This window comes from Ostrinia nubilalis, chromosome 4 (genome assembly GCF_963855985.1).
Source record: "Ostrinia nubilalis chromosome 4, ilOstNubi1.1, whole genome shotgun sequence".
Taxonomy (NCBI): domain Eukaryota; kingdom Metazoa; phylum Arthropoda; class Insecta; order Lepidoptera; family Crambidae; genus Ostrinia; species Ostrinia nubilalis.
The window spans coordinates 13561960-13586387 of NC_087091.1; the positions used below are offsets into that span (position 1 = coordinate 13561960).

General features: G+C 40.0%; 1 protein-coding gene across 1 annotated transcript in view; it reads right to left on the reverse strand.

Moving 5' to 3' along the window:
• The window catches only part of LOC135071208 (bifunctional 3'-phosphoadenosine 5'-phosphosulfate synthase), a 31980-nt gene that overhangs the window by 2110 nt on the left and 5442 nt on the right, over positions 1 to 24428 (reverse strand). The window contains exons 3-12 of the mRNA XM_063964984.1: positions 22982 to 23154; positions 15059 to 15196; positions 13249 to 13368; positions 12041 to 12181; positions 10845 to 10907; positions 9662 to 9901; positions 8777 to 8932; positions 7660 to 7765; positions 6904 to 7046; positions 5936 to 6097 (exon numbers count right to left, since the gene is read on the reverse strand). Coding sequence (XP_063821054.1) covers positions 5936 to 6097; positions 6904 to 7046; positions 7660 to 7765; positions 8777 to 8932; positions 9662 to 9901; positions 10845 to 10907; positions 12041 to 12181; positions 13249 to 13368; positions 15059 to 15196; positions 22982 to 23154 — 1442 coding nt within the window. The remainder of the gene's footprint in view (positions 1 to 5935; positions 6098 to 6903; positions 7047 to 7659; positions 7766 to 8776; positions 8933 to 9661; positions 9902 to 10844; positions 10908 to 12040; positions 12182 to 13248; positions 13369 to 15058; positions 15197 to 22981; positions 23155 to 24428) is intronic.

Below are 24428 nucleotides of genomic sequence, written 5' to 3' on the forward strand. Positions count from 1 at the left end.
GCGCACTTGCCTGTTGTTAATTTTGACATTGTTCTTTGTAAAAAAAAAACTAATAGTAAATATGACGTTATTCTTCACTATAGTCTTTTTCACCTAAGATGATCCGTATGACACTTCAAGGTTATCCATATATACTACATTATGCAGAATATTTTTGAAAAAATATTTGTATTTTATTAGCAATGTAATAAAAAAAACTAACTACATGTCTTTAAGTAAATAGTAAAATCTGAGTCTATTGATTATATTTTAATTAAATACGATGTAAAAATATTTTTTATTTAATGTACGCAATGTGTGAAACGGAATAGATTTAGTGCTGGGGTATTTGTTGTATAACAAAATCGATTATTTCCACGGTTCATTAATCGATTGCAGTGAATACTTAGTTATTAAAAACATCACAAAAATCAACTATATTTTTCGATTGTTGACTTTAATAAACGCATTGAAAATAAAGTAACTAGGTAATAGATTTTAATTTAAAGAAATAGAACCAGTACTTTTTAGGAATCGTTTTTTTTGAACACGAAGTCCATGGAGTTTGAATATTATCAATAAAAAATTGTTACAAAAATATTTGTAATTAAAAAAAACATGTTTTTTGTTAAATGACACCTATACAAAATATTTCTCTAAAAGTAGGTAGGTTTTACTAACTCTTAGAAAAAATCGATAGATAAATCGCTATGGTTTAGTTATGTGACATCTCTATAACTTTCAAACTCGAAACGGCATCCGTTGTCTTGTCGGCCGTTTGGTGTAGTGGTTCGAAATGGACTACTATTCCGGAGGTAGCGGGTTCGATTCCCGCACAGTACAAACATTTGTGTGCATGAACATATTTGTTTGTATTGGACTGGGTGTTTTCTATGTATGATAAGTATGTATTTACAAAAAAAAAGTATTTAAGTATGTTTATATCCGTTGTCTAGTACCCATAATACAAGCTTTGCTTAGTTTGGGACTAGAAGCGCAGTGTAAAATGTCTAAGGATATTTATTTATTTATTCATACGAATCATCTTACGTGAAAAAGACTATAAATAGATGGTAATTTATGAGAAAAAATACAATTTGTATCCTCCTACACAATAAGAATTTGTGTAAGCTAAGATACAAAGCACAGAGTAACATACTGTACTCTACATCGAGGAAAAAAAAGCCTAAAATTAAATACGATGTGCATAAGGTTCAGGTTCAAAGTAATAAACGTATCTACATACCAGTGTTGGCACTAATCAATTAATTTTTTAATCAATTAATTAATTTGATTAATTTTAATCATGATTAAATTAATCCTGATTAAAATAATCATGATTAAAAAAGTAATCATAATCATGATTAATTTGTTAATCATTAATCAATAATCATTAATTTGATTAACTTGATTAACTTCTTAAATGTTCTATCGAAAACAATGTTAAAACATTGAATTCTAATATTAGATGTTTGGTTTTAGGCTACAATTCTATGACAGGTCATACCTAGATAAATATAAGGTAACCTAGACTGCCCCCCGCCCCCTTCCCTCGCTGAAACTTCCGGTGCAGTCTTCCGACCTCCCGTAGGAGGATATCAGTCCACTTCCCCTACCGTTCCAGCACTTACTTGCAAGCCCACACTCCCACCACCTGCCCCCCACCCCTAGCCTCCCCTGAAACTTCTGGTACGAAGTCTCCTGCACCTCCCCAACACGCAAAACCTCCTAGCTTAGCAACCCCACCCTTCTATTGAATTGCCCACGCGTGGGCCTCCCCCCGAAACTTCTGTTACGAACTCTCCTGCACCTCCCCAACACGCAAAACCTCCTAGCTTAGCAACCCCACCCTTCTATTGAATTGCCCACGCGTGGCCCTCCCCCCGAAACTTCTGGTACGAACTCTCCTGCACCTCCCCAACACGCAAAACCTCCTAGCTTAGCAACCCCACCCTTCTATTGAATTGCCCACGCGTGGGCCTCCCCCCGAAACTTCTGTTACGAACTCTCCTGCACCTCCCCAACACGCAAAACCTCCTAGCTTAGCAACCCCACCCTTCTATTGAATTGCCCACGCGTGGGCCTCCCCCCGAAACTTCTGTTACGAACTCTCCTGCACCTCCCCAACACGCAAAACCTCCTAGTTTAGCAACCCCACCTTTCTATTGAATTGCCCACGCGTGGGCTTCTCCCCGAAACTTCTGGTACGAAGTCTCTGCACCTCCCCAACACGCAAAACTTCCTAGCTTAGCAACCCCACCCTTCTATTGAATTGCCCACGCGTGGCCCTCCCCCCGAAACTTCTGGTACGAACTCTCCTGCACCTCCCCAACACGCAAAACCTCCTAGCTTAGCAACCCCACCCTTCTATTGAATTGCCCACGCGTGGGCCTCCCCCCGAAACTTCTGTTACGAACTCTCCTGCACCTCCCCAACACGCAAAAACTCCTAGCTTAGCAACCCCACCCTTCTATTGAATTGCCCACGCGTGGGCCTCCCCCCGAAACTTCTGTTACGAACTCTCCCTGCACCTCCCTAACACACAAAACGTCCTAGTTTAGCAACCCCACCTTTCCGTTGAATTGCCCACGCTTGCGCCTACCTTGGGAGGGGGGGGGACTTCTCCCCTATCGTCAGCCAGCCCGCTTAACTTCTATCCTGACCTAATTTTGCTGGAGGATACCGGAAGAATAGAAGGAATTGTGAGAAACAAAACTAGTGCGATAAGTGTTTTGAGTAGTGAAAATTGACGCAGTTTTTTGGGAAAACGACAGTACAACTCCAGATCCCCCCTTTGCTAGATATTTTATAAGTCGCGGGAACCTTTTCATACACTCCCAACCCTTTTCTTATGAAAATAGTAGATAGTTAATCAAATAATCAAATTAACGATTAATGATTATGATTAATTAATCTTAATCAAAATTTTTGATTAATGATTAACTAATCATAATCAAAAAAATTTGATTATGATTTTAATCATTAATTTTTAATCATTAATCAGATTAACTTTTTGCCAACACTGCTACATACTCCTTTTAGGTGAACAGCTTGACAGCCCCACAACAATCGAACCATAAATAGCTATATTACCAATACTAGATAAGGTAATTATTATATTCCTCTATTTTTGTATGTTTAAGTAGGAAAAGACATTTACATGACTCCGCAATTTTGTTTTTATAAACCAAATATTACTGTAAGTAGGATAAGTACTTATGTAATCTGAAATATAAAATGTGTATCGATGTATATTTGTCAATTCAATAAATTATGATTTTGAATCAGGTTTTTTATTATTTTATGTCAGCGTTGCATTCACGCTATAGGTGGTTGAAGCTAACATACACTCACTCTGTAATATTTGATTGAATACACAACACAATCGACACATGAGACATTCAAGTTCAAATATCCAATACACTAGCTACCATGCTCTTGTGAAATGTCTGCAAGCGAGACACAAAGCACTTGTCAATCCGACTATGCAAGATGGCAGTGCAGACAACGTATACAGATACAAATCTTTGCTTACGTTAATAGTCTCTACTCTCTTTGCGCGACCTATAAACTTACTGAACTCATTGTAGACGGTTCGACTAACTGCCTCGGTCATTTGCACACCGGAAAAGCAGATATAGACCTTCAAAGCATTAATAAAAACTTCTCTGACCTCAAGCTCTTTCAACCCGGACGCCATTTTGAGCAAATGGCACCGTGACGCGGGTCGTAGAGAGCGACGGGATGCGGCAGGCCGGCGGGAAACGCCCCACTACGTAATAGTTACAATCCCTTCCCACAGGTCTATTTCTAGACCCCTTAGCGCCCCTGTCTTTTGCGTATTGGGACGGCAGACTAATGCCCGTTTTCACCATCAATCCCTATTTATAAATGACTCCTATGGTAACACATAGTATTAATTTTGTTGTCATAGGGGTCACTTAAAAATTAGTAATTGATGGTGAAAACGGGCATAATTTTCCTGCGGTAAAAAGGTCACTGACCACAAGCTCGTTCAGGCCGGGCGCCATTTTGAGCAAATGGAACCGTCACGCGGGTCGTAGAGATCTCCGGCCGCGACGGGAAGCGGCAGGCCGGCGGGAAACGCCCCACTACGTAATAGCTACAATCCCTTCTCACAGGTCTATTTCTAGACCCCTTTCCACGCCATTATTTTGCGTATTGGGACGGCAGACTAATGCCCGTTTTCACCATCAATCCCTATTTTTAAATGACTCCTATGGTAACACATAATAGGCATTTTGTTTGCATAGGGGTCACTTAAAAATAAGTAATTGATGGTGAAAACGGGCATAATTTTCCTGCGGTGAGAAGGTCACTGACCACAAGCTCGTTCAGGCCGGGCGCCATCTTGAGCACCATGGCCCCGTGGCGCGGGTCGTAGAGGTCCCCGGGCGCGGCGGGATGCGGCAGGCCGGTGGGAAACGCCCCACTACGTAATACCTACAATCCCTTATTCCCACAAGTCTATTTCTAGACCCCTTACTGCCCCAGTATTTTGCGTATTAGGACGGCAGACTAATGCCCGTTTTCACCATCAATCCCTATTTTTAAATGACTCCTATGGTAACACATAATAGGCATTTTGTTTGCATAGGGGTCACTTAAAAATTAGTAATTGATGGTGAAAACGGGCATAATTTTCCTGCGGTGAAAAGCTCACTGACCTCAAGCTCGTTCAGGCCGGGCGCCATCTTGAGCACCATGGCCCCGTGGCGCGGGTCGTAGAGGTCCCCGGGCGCGCCGGGGTGCGGCAGGCCGGCGGGATACGCCCCACTACGTAATAGCTAAAGCTCGATCCGTGAGCACGTAGAATTTTGTCCAATGACCCCTAGCTACCCATACTTATCGCTCGCGCGTAATTATATTGCTGTCGCGACTGCGACTGGCACCCGCAGTGAGTGTGCGAGCGCGATAGCAACATAATTATGCGCGAGCGATAAGGACGAGTAGCTTGGGGTCATTGGACAAAATTCTACGTGCTCACGGACCAGACTTTACAATCCCTTCCCACAGGTCTATTTCTAGACCCCTTACCACGCCAGTCTTTTACGTATTGGGACGACAGACTAATTTTCCTGCGGTGAAAAGGTTACTGACCTCAAGCTCGTTCAGGCCGGGCGCCATCTTGAGCACCATGGCCCCGTGGCGCGGGTCGTAGAGGTCCCCGGGCGCGCCGGGGTGCGGCAGGCCGGCGGGAACGCCTCTATGTAGTAACAATCCCGAAAAACCACTACTAGCCCGCTTGCCGTCCCAGTGTTTAGCGCAGCGCGAATGGCACTGACATCTGACACTCAAAAGAAGTAATTTAACCCAGGTACCATCCATCTTGAGTGCCATAGTCCCGTGGCGCGAGTTTAAGCTTTAGTGTTTTGCGTAGCAAGAATGATGTTGACATTAAATGCACCAAGAGTCCGTTGCGTGCGTTTCAAGCAGCGAAAAGGCAGACGTTTGCCTTCAACAAAGCATTTTCCTGTAATGAAACACAGCCTATACTCACCTCATTTGTTCGTTCAACCCGGGCGCCACTCGAGCACTCCCTGTAGCGCGGGTTTTGAGCAACGGAAAAACAGACGTTGACATTCACAGCTGTGATAAAAGTTAAAGCACTGACCTCAAGCTCGTTCAGGCCGGGCGCCATCTTGAGCACCATGGCCCCGTGGCGCGGGTCGTAGAGATCTTCGGCGGCGACGGGATGCGCTACTTAATAGCTACAATCCCTTCCTCCCTTCCCACAGGTCTATTTCTAGATCCCTTACTGCCCCAGTCTTTTGCGTATTGGGACGGCAGACTAATGCCCGTTTTCACCATCAATCTCTAAGTTTTAAGTGACCCCTATGGTAACACATAGTATGAATTTTGTAAGGGTCACTTAAAGATTACGGATTGATGGTGAAAACGGGCATAATTTTCCTGCGGTGAAAAGCGCACTGACCTCAAGCTCGTTCAGGCCGGGCGCCATCTTGAGCACCATGGCCCCGTGGCGCGGGTCGTAGAGGTCCCCGGGCGCGCCGGGGTGCGGCAGGCCGGCGGGGTCGCGGCCCACTATGTAGTGGTTGGCGCCCGCGTTCATGCGGCATTTGGCGTGCCATTGCACCTGGGGACAAGGGGTTAAAAAGATATGAAATAACATCCAATAAAAATATCTAAATCCGTATTACAGACAAAACAGTACAGCCGCTTGTACCAATAACTCGCACCGAAACGAGTAACACTGTTATATTACACGAAGGTGAGTGAGAGAGTAGTGAGTGGGAAGTAAAAAAATGTCCTAATGAGTAACGGTGACTTGATGGGATTTTTTTTCGACCAGACTATAGCCATAACAACAATGTCAAGAGCATGCGTTCCAGCATGCAGCAGTTAAAGGTAAAATAGTCAGTTCCTCTGTGGTTGGGGGTTCCGGGTGAAGCTCGCTTCCACCTTCGGCCTGATCATCACTTTCCATCAAATGAGATACATCAGTCTCTTAAGGCTTCCACAGACCAAACGAGGGTCAGAAGCAGTGCGGGTCAGTTGCAGCGCGGCTGAGGCACACTGAAAGCAGCGCAGTTTCAAAGCAGTTGCAACGCGGGCGGTTGTCAAAAATTTAAATATTCGAGAACCGCTTTCAACGCGCTGCTACCGCCCTGCGTCCGGTGTGTCATGCTAATATGGCCGCCATAGTAATACAACAGCGCGGGCCCGCGTTCGCGCCGCTTCTGTCCCGCTCCCGCGCCGCCTGCTTTGTCGTTCGGCAGTTGCAGTGCGGCGCGGTTGGAGCGCGGGCCCGCGTTCATATTTGGTGTGACACACTTCAAAGAGTTTCTTGTATTACAACTTGCGCGGGCCCGCATTCAAACTGCGCTGCTACTGCCCCGCGTTTGGTCTGCCTTTAAAGCCTTTAAAGTAAACGGATATTACCTCAGTGGGCCCGGCATACATCATAGGCGAGGGGAAGATGGCGAGCATAGTGGCGCGCGGGTCCAAAACGTTCTCCGCGAGCACGGCCTTGTGCTGGCTGATGCGGACTTCTAGCGGCACGTCGTCGTCCTTGGTCCAGCCGCCTGGGAACAAATGATTTTGTTAGGATTATGCCGGTTTTTTTCAATCCCTAATTTTTAAGTAACCCCTATGAAAATAAAATTCCTATTATGTGTTACTATAGGCGTCACTTAAAAATTAGGGATTGATGGTGAAAACGGGCACTACTGTTACATTTTTGAGGTGGGGAAAGTGAGGAAACATTTATCGACAGCGCATACTGGGCGAGAAATCGCGGCGACAGACGCGGCCACAAAACGCGCGCGAGTGTCATATCATATATTAGCTGACGTCACGACTTCGCAACATGTCGCGACGACAAGCTATATGAAAGAAAAGAAAAAGACAACAATAAAATAGGACTTATCGAATACCGACGGTTTTAATAGTTGACATAATTTTACTTGGCACTGGCTATTTGGCTAAAATAGCACGGTATGCACAGCACGAAGCCATAATCTACCAATAAAAAATAGTATATAATAAAAAAAGTTTGACATTTACATTGCGCCCTGGATGTTGCCATCTGCATAAAACTTTTCGTGTGGAACCACATTGCCATCTTAAAACTTTCTACTTGTTTTGCCTATTCATGAAAATAGTCGTAAAACAGGTCTTTACCAAAACCATACTCACCAAGAGGGTGCAACAGCAATACGGGTTTCTTGAATCCTCGTTCGACCAGTTGGCGGTGTGTGTCTTGCATCAGCAAAGCGTGACCGTTGTGGATGGGATTCCTTAGCTGGAATAAAAAAATAAACCTTATAACCAGTTCATTTCGTTTTCACTGCAAGAGGTTAGGTTTGATCAGCGGTCAAGTTTAGATCCTGGCTTCACAGGAGGTGCAGTGGCGAGTGAGAAATAGTCCCGTATCTTCAAGACAAAGACTAGGGTTAATGAGGAGAGGAAATGTCAAGCACAAAGTTAGGGGTGGCGGATAGGAAAGAAAGAGAAAGATAAAATGTAATTTTATTTAAAACAAAATACGAGTACCTAGTATCGTTACGCGCCGTGGTAAGGTTACTATAAAAACACGCAAGCGCGTTAAATTTTCTCTTAATCAACAAAATTGCGGAACTTTCGCAATGTGAGATGGCAGGGGAATCAGCTCATCAACCGTAAAGTAAAAGGTCTCCGACTTTTGTAAATTCAGACGCTACTCACTTGGAAGGCGAACACAGCGTCAGCGCCCAGTTCCTTGAACTTCTGCCGCAGTTCGTTCGGCGTGAGCCGGTACGAATCCAGCCCGTCGTTCCAGCATATACATTCAGACTTCCTGAGTGTTGCCTACTAGACAGTCGCGTAGATCTTCTACACGGCAAATGCAGCAGTGGGGACAGTCCCTTAACTACAGGACCACGGAGAAATGCTCTGGAAATTCAAAGCTACTCACTTGGAAGGCGGACACAGCGCAGCTCGTTGGGCATGAGCTGGTACGAGTCCAGCCCGTCGTTCCAGCGGATGCGTTCGAAGACTTCTAACTAGCCAGTCGCTTGAGTCCTCCATCATCTGACTGGCCTACCTCCATCTCATCATCATCATCATTTCAGCCACAGGATATCCACTGTTGAACATGGCTTCCCCCAAAGATTTCCAAATGGCCGGTTAGTAGGAGCCTGCATTCAGTGCCTACCTGCTACCTTTATGACGTCATCTGTCCACCTTGAGGCAAACGTCCTACGCTGCGCTTGCCGGTATATGGCCTTCACTCCAGAACCTTGCTGTCTCCATCTGTCCCCTCATAGCTACTCACTTGGAAGGCGAACACGGCGTCAGCCCCAAGTTCCTTGAACTTCTGCCGCAGTTCGTTCGGCGTGAGCCGGTACGCGTCCAGCCCGTCGTTCCAGCGGACGCGCTCGAACACTTCCAAGTTGCCGCCTACCAGCCAGTCGCCGGATTCTTCGATCATCTGGAAATAATAGACATTGTTTTGAGGTATAGACGGTAATTTTTAATTTACTTGTGGCTGAATGACGGGTTTTGTTGTTGTCTAGAAGAATAAAACTCGGTGCACGAGTGCTACTGCTTTTATCAACTTAACAAAGTGACCAATATAGCCCGCAAAATTGCTGATGGCCGCTGAGGCAGAAAAGTTCTCGAGTGACGATTACGACGTAGTGTGGGCAGGCCCCCCACTAGGTAGACCGATGATCTGGTGAAGGTCGCGGGAAGTACCTGGATGCGGGCAGCGCAGAACGGTTATGGTAATCTTTGAACTGTGGACGTCATTTGTCTGAAACGAACGATCCTTGATATAAGGGTGTCCAGTGTGGTAAATCCCGAACTGTCTCGAGCATCGTTCCAACTTCCTGTGCGGGTAGAACTCTGACGCCCTCAACACAGCTACGGATTTCTAACATCTAGCCCAGCGGTTCCCAAACTTATTAAGTCTACTGCCCACTTTGAGAATAAATAATTTTTTAGCGCCCCCCATTTTTGTAGTCAAGAGTCGAGCTCAGTCGGTGTCTAAGAGTCCTCCTAGTAGATGGACGACTCCCAGGCCTCTACACAACGTCCCGATTTTTTTTTTTTTTGGTTCTCTTGCCGCCCCCCTTTAAGCCTGCAGCGCCCACAAGGGGGCGTTATCGCCCACTTTGGGAAAGACTGATCTAGCCATTGCAATATAACCCTTACGTACCTTGATATAAGGGTGCCCAGTGTGGTAAATCCCGAACTGTCTGGAGCATCGTTCCACCTTCCTATGCGGGTAGAACTCTGGTGCCCTCAACACGGCTACGACCTTCCCTCCGTGCACGAGAGAGACAGCTGACGCGCCTGTTAAGCGCTCCTTGACCTCTGAGGTCACTGGGAGGACCACTGGCACTGATTGGTTGACGAGGGAACCGTCTGGGAGGGTCAGGCAGTTAGAGTGGAGAGCCTGAAACAAATTAGGTAATTTTATTTGCGATGGGCAAAAACAAACCATATTTGCCATTTATTTGCGATAGGCAAAAAAACAACAAATCATGATTTTGCCAACTTTGGTTTGGCTGGACACTATTCAACACAACACAATGAAGTGAATAAACACATAACAATTATGCTTTTAAATTGTGTTTTTTTTTCAGTTTTGTTTCTTTGCTATATTATTTCATCAGTAGACAATCAATCGGTCAATTAACTTCGGAAAACAAAAATGTCAATTATAGGCTAAGAACCCATAGCGCGATTTTCACCCGCGTTTGCGGGCCCGCAGCTTCTGTAGAATGCAGATACTTATATGTAAAAACTAATGCACAACTCGCGACGCGGTTTTCGCCCGCAGCGGGCGCGGTTGTATGCGGGTCCTACTACGGTACCGGCGGGCGACTAGTAGAATCGCGCGGGCCGCGGTAACCGCAGCCTGAGAGATTTTCGCCCGCGGGTGAAAATCGCGTAATGAGTTCTTTAAGAATCGCGTAATGAGAATAACCGCGCAAATAACCGCTCCCGTGAGTTTTGAAATAAAACCGCAATTACACAACCGCCGCGGGCGCGGGTGAAAATCGCGCCGTGAGTTCTTAGCAATAAGCACTTCATAGTAAAAGCGTCTTGATAATTCTGTTCATAAAAAAGCTTTCCATCCAGCATTTTACTGATGGCAATTGGTGACCGATTTATTGTTGAATTTCGTCTTCATCTTCTTAGGAGTTAGGCGTACGTGCAAATGTAAGCACATAATAATTATTTATCTTATCCACAGTACAATACTATAACACTATCCATTGTTACCCAAATACCCAGATACTCAGATATCAACGCGGTAATCTCCGTTTAAAAGTTTGAAAACACTCGACTAATCTTATCCGATTATCTTATTTTTAAGACTGATGATAACTCACTTGCAAATACTCGTGCTCTCTCATGAAACCTTTGAGCGGGTACGCCCATCCCTCTGATAACACCTGGAAAAGCAAATAAATAGGTACAATAAATACATAATAAGTACAATAAAATAATTCCTAGATAAAGCTATCAGATCATGTTCTCACGATGATATAACAAAACCAACTGTTTTGTAGATACCGACAATCTGTCAGGAAAAACAATTGAATAATTTACTATGCAATAAAATAATGCATTGACCTTAAACTGTCATGGTTATCAGATATAATGTGATAGTATTGACAGATAAAAAACAATTTGAATGAAAAACCCACTTTATTTTGACATTGGCATTCTTTTAGATGAAGGCTAAGGGAGTAAGGGCTCGCGCTCACGTCTGACTTTACTCTTTCGTCACTGATACCAAGTCCATGGAGATGTATGGAGGTGCGTGCACGTAGCGACGTGACAGTGATAGAAACTGTTTTGACACCTGCATTATAGATGTATGGAGGTGACAAAAAAAGTCACAGCGACAAAAGTCACCCATGCGCGCGAGCCCTAATAACAATAACGGCACTTCAGACAGACATAATTCAAAATCCATAAGCACGTGTAAGATAATCTTATCTAATATTAACTTTTCATATAAAATTCAATATTCATCCTTGAGTTGAAGATGAGCGTTCAAGCCGTAATTCTCTATTCATAAACCGGGGCTGTGTACTTTACTTTGTATCCACAACAAAAACCGTAAAATTTTTAAAAAATTTGGCCAGATTTTATTCAGTTTACCTGAATAGGTTTTTCAACCAATCAGAAAACATATGCATGCACGCAACATAATAATAACGTCACGTATTTTAATAGTTTGATCAGTTAAGTAATATCAATGAAAAACCCAATGCAATGCGTATCAATTTTCTCCCGCAATACAATAAATCATGATCGTTTTATATTGCTCTTTCACATCAGCCGATTGATAAAGTATTTTGATACTGATAATAAGCTAATTAAACTCACTCAAAGTCTCAATACATCCATATTAAACATACGACTTGATCGAGCTAACTGCGTACCTCGCTGAATAGAGACTCCTTCCCACTTAACCGCACACCTCCCCGCGATCGCCCTGTCCGTACCAAAGCGTCGATGTGACGTCACGGCCGCAAGGTGCGCAGTTATCTCGAAGGGTTGTAAATACATATCATACCTGCACCCATTGTAGATCCAAGGTGGTGATCTCGATTTGCGGTAGCCTGGTGGCCTCTTCGATCGCACTGGTCAGCCTGTTCCCATATATGAACAGTTCTTCCACTGTCACTGTGCTGTTCTCAAACCGAGGAATAATGCTCTGAGGAAGAAAATTATATTCATGTCAGTCATATTGAATAATTCACAGGACAGTTATCATAAATATAGTTCGTTTCATCCACGAAGACGCGTCCCACCAATGTTTGGTTGAGGGAAGCGTGGGGTTCGGGAAGTTTGATCCGAGCAATCCGAGCCTCATTATTGTAGTGTGCGTGTGCACTCATGAATAATTTAGCGTGTACCGATAACACTCAAACATTAGCGGAAGAATGGTGGGGCGCGTCTTCGTGGATGACACGAACTATAAATGACTAAGGTACGGGACATTTGTCCATCCCATCTGTGTAATCCCTGTGTAGCAATCTACAGGATCTACAGCTTGACCGCCAATAAAAATTCAACCAGTGAATGTCAAGTCTGTCCCAGAAGATATTAAACTGTCATCTGAAGAGAACGCGAGAAGAGTGCGAATAAAATATTCGTATTCACTGCAGTACAAAATAGTAAGGAACAAATGGCAGACAGTTACTATTAAATAACATCTTAATATTGACTTTTGTCATACAATGCGAAACCGATCGTTATAACACAGCTGTGTTAACACCAAATATAAGCAGTAAATACTTGTCTTTAATTAATTAATTATAAAATTAAATTAACCTACATACTTTGACTTTGAGTTGCAAACACTATTACTTGAGATTTTTTGTTGGAAATGACAATACATACAATAGTGTTATTATAACTCAAAATAGGACTATTTTCTGAATCAACGAAAAATGTATTATTCAAATAATAAAAGCGAATAATATATGCGATTCGCGATATGAATCGATTACGAAGATTTGTGTATAGTTCGTTTCATCCACGAAGACGCGCCCCACGAATTTTTGGTCGAGGGAAGCGCGGGGTGCGGGGAGTTTGCCGAGCAATCCGAGCGTCATATTTGTAGTGTGGGTCCAAACTGTAGTTAGTACCAAAGGCTCATAGATGATTTAGCGTGTACCGATAACACTCAAACATTAGCGGAAGAATGGTGGGACGCGTCTTCGTTGATGAAACTATCTATACCAATGTCAGTCGCATGTCAAACGTGACGTAATTTACCTGTGACTCGAGTAATTTGATGACCTCCATGGTGGACTCCTCGATGGAGCGGCCCACCGTCTGGATGATGAGCTCGGGCGCTTCGGGCCTTTCATACTCTTGTGTGATGCCCGTGAAACCCTATAACAAACAATAAAACATTTTTTATGCATGACAAGGCAGGTATTTGACCGAAATCGCACCTGGTGTTAAGTAAGATGCAGTCTAGGATGGCCTTTAGAGTTCTGGTACACTTGCCTCCATACGCGCTAGTGTCTTTTCGCGGAAATGGCCGTGGGCACAAAGGCTTTTCGTGCATGTGTCTTCGTGCATGAGTCTTCACCCAAGTGTCTTTCGCTCAAGTGTCCTGATACGAGCCTTTAGCAGTCGGCCAGTATGATGTGGGCATGGCCTTGTTTTCAGCCTAAAGCTCCAGCTTATGTCATAATTCCATATCTAAGTATATTGATTTTTCGATAGATGGGACATTAATTTTGGCAGATAAACGTACAAATTGACAGCCTGAAGTGTTTGTGCGTGTGTAAATATCAAAGTATAAAACGTATGTAACTGAGTACCATAAAAAATAACACAATTTTATAAGGAATATGCTTGAGTGTTACAACCTACACAGTAAAAGAAAAATGTGTCCGGGGAAAAAAATCATTTTGCTAGGAAAAAATACATTTTTATTAAAATACTGCGTAGTTAATAAATAAATCAGTGCCTTTTCCTAACAAAATACCATAACTAAACCATGACAAAGAATAAAAATCGCATAATGGGTTTTATGTGATCGTACATTTTTCTAATTAAAGCAATACCTTTGTCGTTTTACCTCATTGAATCTGCGTAAGCGCATATCTTAAGTAGATGTTTTAAAATAAATGGATTTTCTTATTACGCAACCTCATTAGTAATTAACACAATTTAACTAATTTATCACAAAGTTAATTGACTCCTAACATTAAGAAGTATTTAAGAACATTAAGCCTAATTTAGAATATTTATTTGTTAATTGAAAATCATTCGTTTAAATAAACGAATGGAGTGTCGGCTGAAGTTAATTCAAAGAATTTATTTATTGTACTTCTGCGAAACCTATGCGGAAGAGAAAGGAGAATTTGAATAATACAAACAATGCCGCAGACGAAAACTAATCTGATATAATTTCTTGATAGCGATAGCTGTGGAAATCAGCTGTCGCCATCTGCAGTTTGCTTTAAACGTTCATATTATCCAAAAAGTCTTGGATAAGTAAAGATAAATATGCTAAGATAATGTTACATAACATACACGGTTCGATCTCGAGCAAAAATTCAGGAATTACAATATTTAGATCAACCACAGTTAAAGTCAGCGTCAAGTAACACCCAAAGTGGCCAAAAACAACCTTATTCCAATGTAACAAAGACGTGTTGCGATCTTATTGGCTACTTTGGGTGTCGCGAACTATTTGACGCTGCTGTACCTGAATAAGGCAGTACAGGACTAATAGTCGACTAAATCTTTCGGAGAAGCCTTTGTCAAGCAAAGGACATTTCTCAGCTGAGACAATGAGGAGGTATTCTAGTACCGATGACAGCACATCATACTACCCATTTTTTTGCGAATTCGCTTCTATTACAACTCCATAAAACCCCACAGTTTTGACCCTGACGTGCTATCTACCATTTAATACGGGCCACGGGACTATACCTACCTCTTATTCCCACCACTGCAACTCCTGTGTAGCCAGGATCTACAGCTTTACAGCCAATAAAAACCCAACCAGTGAAGGTCAAGTTGGTCCTGAGGGTAATACGGGGCCAGTGTAATAGAAGGCACTTACTTTAATCTGTCCTTCCCTCGCTTTCTTGTAGAGACCCTTGGTGTCCCTCTGTTCGCAGACCTCTAGTGGTGTGTCGATGAACACTTCGAAGAATGGCAGGTCCGAGTCTGTGTGGATTCGGCGGGCCACCTCGCGGTCCTGTAACAAAAACCAACGTCAAAGTACACGTTGACCAAATATTGTATGTTGTCCTGCAAAAAAACAACATATAAAGTACAGAATTCAAGACCGGTTAATGAGGAAATCCTCGGGGGAGGCCTTTGTCCAGCAATGGACGAACGTACAGGACCCAAAAGTGGTTCTGACAATGAATGGATTGTAGCTAATAATTTATTTTATGTAGCTTTGCACAGTATGGATTGTTGACAGTAAATTAATGTTACAATGTTTTGAGAAGTTATCTTATACAATGTGATGTGGCTTAACATGACAAGTCCATTTAAAACTACACTTGCTGGTAAAGGTAACAAAAAATGGAACTAAAACGTCTTGTGGTAACTTAAAGAGTAAAGGTCATAGCTAACTTATCAACTCGGAAAGGGATTAACACCGTATAGGCTATATTTCACCGGGACACCATGGCGGCGCAACCAGTCGCCGCTACCAACAAAATGTATGCAGCTTTGCGCAACCAAACGGACACCAGGTGAGTAACTCTCTATAGAGCTGTATACATTTTGTTGGTAGCCGGCGACTGGTTGCGCCGCCATGGTGTCCCGGTGAAATATAGCCCTATCGCCTTTCGCGAGCTGTCATAACTTTTCGCGCGCTGTCAACCGCGAGGCGAGGCGTTTACGTTACGGTGCGAATAAGTGTGCGTTGCAGTATGGAGTTTCATACAAATAATATCAACTGACTTCCTTGATTTGATACGGTTACGATCCCTTTCCGAGTTGATAAACCAGTGCTATGTCTGTATTTTGAAAGCATTCGGGATGACTGTATTTTAAAATGAAAAAGCTGAAGATTCAAGAGTGGATTAACTATGCTTCATTTTAATTTCTCTTATGGTATTTCCCAAATAGAAACCATTTCTACACTCTAAAGTTTGAGTATTATTTGTAGAGTGTAATCATTAGCCCATTTTTACTTTAAACATCTTAAAATAGTTGAATTCTATAATATCCTGAAGCCAATTACGTCAGGATGTGTGTATTTGCATTTTCTTGATAAACGGAGTAATTATTGTCTAGATACGCAGGTACTTAGGATTAAATACGGAAGACATATCATTCAAGAACATACCATCGTTTAAATAAATTACTATCCTGACATACTAGTTCCAGATAGAGTTGCTATTTTAAAAATGAGCAGTAGAGAAGATAGCAAAGTCTTCGTGTAACGATGAGACAGCATAAGAAACATAATGTGCAGTTGATATAGCATCAGATTACATGTTTTTGCAAATAGCACCCATTATAACATCTTACTATCGTACTAATATGCGAAAGTTTGTATGGATGTCTGGATATCAACATGTTTGTTACTCTTTCACGCAAAAACTACTGAACGTATTTTGATGTAACTTTACGGTATTATTGTTTATAAATCAGAATAACTTAAGGCTATAATTAATGACGATCTGTGACAAACTAAATTTCACGTGAGTGAAGGCGGGCAAAAGCTAGTACACACTATGCCGTGTTTATATTGATGTGCTGTTTGTGTACAAAATACAAATATGAATTTCAATAAATCTACCATTAAATTTTCTAAAGGATTTAAGTCTTTTCAGCACAATATTTACAATATTTATTCAACGAAATAGTTTCTATATTTAAAGCCTATTGCTATGTGCCATCCATCACCACAGTTTCATTCATTAGGTATAATAAACGGCGTTTTAATTTTCGTAACTAATTAATCGATTTGATACGAGTATGTAACTATGCACACACAAAGCACTAACAATTATTTTAATGAACTGAATGTTTGTTTTCTGATTATGACTTAGAGCAATTTGGACAAACGAAAAACCAAACAGTTTTAATTTTAGTGAGTCAACTTTATTTGAGTTATTAAGTGAAACTGGAGTGAAGATATATGGACGTTGGTTCTCTTTCACGAAAAAAATACTAAACGGATTTTGATCGTACATATTATTGTCTATATACAGGGTGACTGGAACTGAACCCGCCATAGCTAATAGGCGTATAGAGGAGGTCATTTGCTAATTATTGAACCTTACTTTCTATGGCTAAAGTTTTATAGTTTAGGAGATATGTCAATTTTTATACTTTTTTCAGATTTTTCCGAAATTTGACCTAAAAAGTGCTTCAATTTTTTTTTTCTCGCGTGATTTCAACAGTTTTTTTTTTATTTGATATTAATATCGAATATGTCTTTATTCAAATAAAATAAATTTCAGATCCAGATAATGATTGAATAGCTAGTTACGAGCCGCCAAAGTTCAACAAAAGTACAAACCACGATAAAAAATTCTACTTCAAATTCGATTGAAACAAAAATTAATGGTGATAATGGATTGCCAATAATCTTAAAAATATCTCCAGCTTCTCTTCTTTCCAATGATATATCACACGTTGTAATTGGATATTGAAATTTATCAAAAATTCAAAGTTTATGGAAGAAAATGGAGTAATAATACAAAAATTATCCATACAAAGTTGATTTTGAATTTTTTTAATTTTTTTTTCTTTATAATGTGATTATTATTTTTAAATTCATTTTAAAAAAACACGAAAATAGTTATGAAAAGGAGTATAGCAGAAAATATGAGTTGTTTGAAGAAACTTTGTATGGATAATTTTCGTAAATTACTCCATTGTCTTCCATAAACTTTGAATTTTTAATAAATTTCAATATCTAATTACTACGTGTGATATGTCATTAAAAAGAAGAGAAGGTAGAGATATTTTTAAGATCATTGGCAATCCATTATCACCATTAGTTTTTTCTTAAATCGAAATCGAATTTGAATTTTTTATCGTGGTTTGTACTTTTGTTGAACTTTGGCGGCTCGTAACTAGTTATTGAATCATTATCTAGATCTGAAATTTACTTTATTTGACTAAAGGTTTATTCGATATTAGTATCAAATAAAAAAATCGGTTAAAATCATGCGAGAAAAAAAATTTAAGCAGTTTTTAGGTCAAATTTCGGGAAAATTTGAAACAAGTATAAAAATTGTCTTATCTCCTAAACTATAAAACTTTAGTCATAGAAAGTAAGGTTCAATAATTAGCAAATGACCTCCTCTATACGCGTATTAGTTATGGCGGGTTCAGTTCCAGTCACCCTGTATATGTTACGGTCAAAGTGACCATCAAAAACAATACTTGTCAAAAAACCCAAGTCTCGCAACTCAGTTGTTCTACGGTAAAAAGTTGTGAGATCCATGTAATACCAAGTCCAGGCCAGGAAATCTTTAACGTTTTACATAAATTATTGACTTGGCCATCGCACTAAATAATTTAATTTACACGTGTTTTCATGCGATGGCCAAGTCAATATATTTATGTAAAACGTTAAAGATTTCCTGGCCTGGACTTGGTATTACATGGATCTCACAACTTTTTACCGTAGAACAACTGAGTTGCGAGACTTGGGTTTTTTGACAAGTATTGTTTTTGATGGGATCTCATTTCTTTTTGTATTTTGTAGACAGCAGTTATGTATCTAGAAAACTGGACCGAAATTGAAAAATTTTACTCGACTTGGCGGTTGCACTACCGTGCCCCCAAATATCATTTCTTTTTGTATTTTGTAGACAGCAGTTATGTATCTAGAAAACTGGACCGAAATTGAAAAATTTTACTCGACTTGGCGGTTGCACTACCGTGCCCCCAAATATTTTAGTTTTTCCTTGATTCATACACCAAACACTACTTATATTCCAAATTTGAAGCTTCTAGGTCTGCTAGAAGTGCCTTAGAGTTTTGATGATCGGTGAGTCAGTGAGTCAGTGAGTCAGTCAGTGAGTGACAAAATTAAGTAACTTTGACCCGTTATAATTCTTAAACTACTGGTTCAAATTGAATGAAATTTTAAATATACCGTGTCTTTACAATGCCTGCATAGCTAATGAAAATTCAGCCTTCTAGTTTTATCCACAACGAAGTTACAGGCGGTCGAAAATGGCCTGAATTGCTTCGAGAAAAGGATGGTACGGCCGTGCCGCTTTTTTGCTCGACTTGGTGGGGGCACTGCCGTGCCCCCAGATAAATGTGAAAATTATGAATAATCGCCGGTTATTATGAATAATTACCGCATGATTTGGTAAATGTGATTAATATGAGGTCATTTATGTGTGTATAAGACTAAATAGGCGGCTTAGGCCGCCGCACCTTAACCTATTTTTCACTTTAAATCAAAACATTATGTTATGGGCATCATGGAAAAGTAATATTATGCAAGAAACATTCCAAACTCATTATGCCAAATTATATTAATATATGATATCAAAACGTTCAAAAGTTTGGTTGTACACGAGCACGTACACAAGATGTTGTTCTCTTTTGTGAAATTTGTTACCTACTAAGGTTGAATTATTAAATAATCACTGTTAAATGTGATTAATTTATCACTTTTACCGCGACTGTCGGTAATTATTCATAATAACCGGTTATTATTAATAATTTTCAATTTATCACATTAACCATAACATATATATCAAAACCCAAAATATCACATATTGGCTTTAATCCTACCAAAGTAACCAAACATTGTTAAAGTGAAAGGTGAAGGGACGATCAATATCAGACATCGATCTAACTCACTTTACTCACACACAAGTTCGTTCACTAGTCAAAAAATTTACAATAAAATTAAAGGAAAACTATTCCATCATTAATTTAACATTAAAACCGAATTAATTCTATCACTGCTGCGACCTTTAAGGGTGATGACCGATCAAATTTATCGGTCGTTGTCTTCGCTCGATTGACCTAGTGGTAGGTACAATAGATTGTATTTGTTCATTTCATAGTCTGTCTTAATTTCAATGTAGGTCCTCGATAAACTGGTCAGACCATTTTACGTGACAGTAAACTAAGATAAACATAATTATTGTAAAACATACTTAATTAACTATCTATTTCCGCAATTTATTATACCGCTCTTGTCAACACAAGGAAAAACTTCCGAACTTTCCTGATTTGACACAAAGTATATTAGTTAACAGCTCCATATTATAAAAGCGATTGACTGACTGAATGACTCACTCACTCATCACGAAATCTCAGAAACTGCAAATGCTAGTCTCAAATTTTGCATGGTTCCTTTTGGAACAAGCACCTAACTCTATATTGTATGTTTTATTTTGTATTCTGCCTATATTGTGTATTGTGCCAAATAAACAATATTCTATTCTATTCTATTCTAACTCACTAAGACGGGATTTTGCAAAAATTCAACCCCTAAGGGAGTAAAACGGGATCAATTAACGCGTAAAGTCACGGGCGGCCGCTAGTTATGTAATATTAACACTGTTGTGTACTTAAATCTCATTTTCAGAACTGGTAAGTCTGTCTCCCATTTTGGAGTATGGAGACGTCATTACCATAGCCTACTTCGAGCGTTTTATATAGTGTCCGACCGAATATGGATTTTCAACCGAAAACGGAAACGAAAACGAAGCTTCGGCTGCAGTCTCATTTTCGGCCGAAAACGAAAACGAAAACGAAAATGACCTTCAACTCTCAAATTTCAATCTGAAATTATGTAAAAACTTTGAAAACCGTTAATGTTTTGACCAAAAACGTAATGACGTTTGACAGTTGATTTTGATAAGGATTGATTAAAGAAAACCGGCATTAAAACACAAAAAAAATAATTATGAATTCTTAGTAGAATATTATTTCCGGTGTATAATGAAATATTGGGAAGTGAAGAAGAAATAAAGGGTGTCCAGTGGGAATTTTTCAACTTCAAAAATAAATACAAATAAATTAATGATTTTTTATTATTTATTACTAATGCAAACTGGAGTTTAACAATGCGGATTTAATTTTTTATAGGCAATGTCTTTTAAATGATGCCCGTTTTACTATAGGCACTCTCACAGCCGGACCCTTGCATTCGCAACTATGCGAGAGCAAATCGCGCTAATAATTTTCCTGCAACTTCACGGCGGATATTTTCTTACAGAACCTGAATTATTTAAGGATTCTTTGCTGTAAACATTTGACTTGAGATATCCCCACAAGAAAAAGTCGCATGGTGTGAGATCTGGTGACCGAAGCAGCTAGGGTATGTCCCTGTACTTGCTGATCATTTATTTGAAAAAAAAAAATAGTCCTCAGTGTCTCCATCGAGGTACTCTCCGTGTGTGGTGAGACACCTTCTTGCTGAAATAGAGTTACGTAGTTGACCGGGATGCAGTTGTGGTATCAGACATTCATCGATCATTTGACAATACATTTCAAATACTTATTGTTCAACTGCGAACGCTCTGTAGGCTCCCGACCAGTGACTCATGGCGTATTTCAAATCCGCATAAGACTCTATTTTGAAACAATTAAACTTAATGAAAACTCTTTGGTTTTATTTGTATTCAATTTTGAACTTGGAAAATTATCTCTAGACACCCTTTATAACGTAACCTCACTTCACAACTTCAAAAGAGTGTGACAATACCGCGTCCGTTCAAGTCTGATTGGAACAATGAGTGCACCAGATTCACTCCCGAAGATATCGGAACGATAAACGTCACCATCTTATTCACGTATTTCTGATATTCGGTTTGGCCGAAGCTTCGGCTGGTTTTTGGCCGAAAACGAAAATATGGCCGAATGTCTATTTTTTGGCCGAAAATGGCCGAAAACGAAAACGAATATTCGGTCGGTCACTAGTTTTATATTCTTCTTTTTTGGGGGAGTAAAGCCGGATTCTATTCTCCTTTTTTGGGGGTTTAAACCGGCTAGCGTTCTCCTTAACTAACAAATTACTAAGCCTTTTCTGATTTCCAAGAAGAAGTGGGAATTGAAGCTACATAATCTGAGTAGGTCTTCTAGTATTTAATCATCTGGGTACACATTCACAAATATCTATGCCGGAAAATTAATTACTACAAATGTATTGGTATTTAACCCTGACCGTGACTTGAGTGAATGCAATGCAAGTTAAAAACCAGTTGGGCAAGAATTCGACTGTCCGTATTGAAAATGTACCTAAAGTGAAATAAGCATACAATATAGAAATAAACAAATTACCACTCCTTTGCGTCGTGCAGTCAAATAATAAAATATGTAGAGCAAGATACACAAGTATCCAGTAAGTACTTAACTTATACTGGTTTGAGGAAATCAATTTTATAGTAACGGTGAACTAGACAGTTAAATCTTTAGTTAAAAATAACCATTTATTTAATGCATTTGCTGGGAACCATTATAAATGTGTAGTTTTAAATTGCTTAGCTTCAAATACTCTGTAGATAGAGGCCTATGTCATTTTGGCATAATTGGGTGGGTGACTTGACTGCAAATTATTATGCTTTTATGAATAATAATTTATAAACAAATAATGCTAAATGAAATGATTTAATTTATGAACATCAAATAAGTTATTATCATTCCAAGCTTGTTGGGATGTCTGATGCAACAAATTGCATAGTGACATAAACACATCAAACAGGATCGTATATCTATGGCAATGAGGAATTAATACAACAAGACCAAGATACTGGGTCTTATAAAAACAAAACACATCTTTAGTGCTAACAAACAGCGGTAACAAACCAAAAAAAATCTATGAGCGAATAGCAGTTCCTTTGCGTTTGCAGCATTTCAGAAAAAAAAATTAGAGCTGTCAAAAATTGCCGGGAAAAACGAAATGACAGGTCGCCAACTTTTACCGCCAAAGTCCTGGCAATAAACAAAATAAGAAGAAAAAGAAGAAATCAAAAACCTGTTTATTACGAAAGTGGGCATTATGCTACTAATCATAAAAGTTAAATTCCCTTACCTCTGCGAAAGGCGAGACGAAGCTGCAGAGGCAGACGACTCCACTGTCTGCGAACAGCTTGGCCACCTCAGCCACTCGCCTGATATTCTCCTCGCGATCCTCCTTGCTGAAGCCAAGGTTCTTGTTCAAACCGGTTCGGATGTTGTCACCGTCGAGACCGTATGCTGGGATGCCTGGGATAAAACATGTAATAAATATATTTGGACATTTTTAACAGGGCCATCTATTCCTAAACCAGACACAAGCTAGGGTTCGTTATTTTCATCATCATCATCATCATCAGGTCATTTTTTCTCCACGACTGGACCATGACCTTCTCCAATTAACTAGATGTAAATGGAGGATTTAGCCTACACTCTCCACGCTGTGTTAGCATATTTCTTCCTTAGTCGGGGTGGTCCTATATAGAAAACACCCAGACCAATACAAACAGATAATATTCATTGTTCTTTTCAATTGGCAACGGTGGCCTCTTATTGTAACCAATGGCAATAAAAGCTAAAACGAATCTTAACTAAGACTTCCTTTTTGTGTTAATTTGACAAACACTACACGTGGAACTCTAAAACAATTTTACGGTGACGTCATGTATTTATTTGCATTAGTTTTATTTACAGCTTTTTGACCAAACATCGCTTACAATATGCCCTGTGGATTTACTCCGAAATAACGGAACTAGGACAACTGATCTCTTTCATGTCGTAAAAAAAGTTTAAATATCCTTAACGTCCATAAAAAATGTCCTTCACACACATGCTGCACTAATTAGCCATTAGCGAGCGATAACCGCGGCTTATTTAACACCAATTTTGTGTTCGGTCGACGGCACGTTAAGCTACGCCTACTGGCACCTTATGAAGTTGGTAATAGATGTCATTTTGCAACGATACCTACTGTTTATTCAAATGTGCTGGCGCATCAATGAGAATGCATGATCATCATAATGTTGCTGAAAGCAATCTCGTATTTTTAAAACAACTCTCAAAAATCGATAAAGCAAAGATTCAATCCGAATCGTCTTTTTAAATATTTCCAAATCATACCTACCACAAATATTTTAACGAATTTTATTTTTTTTTATTTCGATTAGCTACAGGCTCAATGGAAAGAGCTCTGAATGAAGTGTTATCATATTGGTAAAGAAGTTTGTAAGAAAAACGTTGACGGACGATTTTGTACTACTTATAAGGAATTTACGTAAATCGATATCTAAGATAATTTTCGTTACTACTCAGGTTGCTAAGCTATGATAAATAACCAGCAATACACTTCGCTAGCTTAAGAGGCAATAAAAAATAATAATAAAAACTCTTTAATGCTTAAAATGTTCGTGAGAATGATAAAAATACAGACTACTGCTATCGATTTACTGTAGACTGTGTCAAGATTAGCTTAAACTCTTCTCAAATAAAGGACGTTATTAATAGCTGTTTTAGAAACCTTTTCG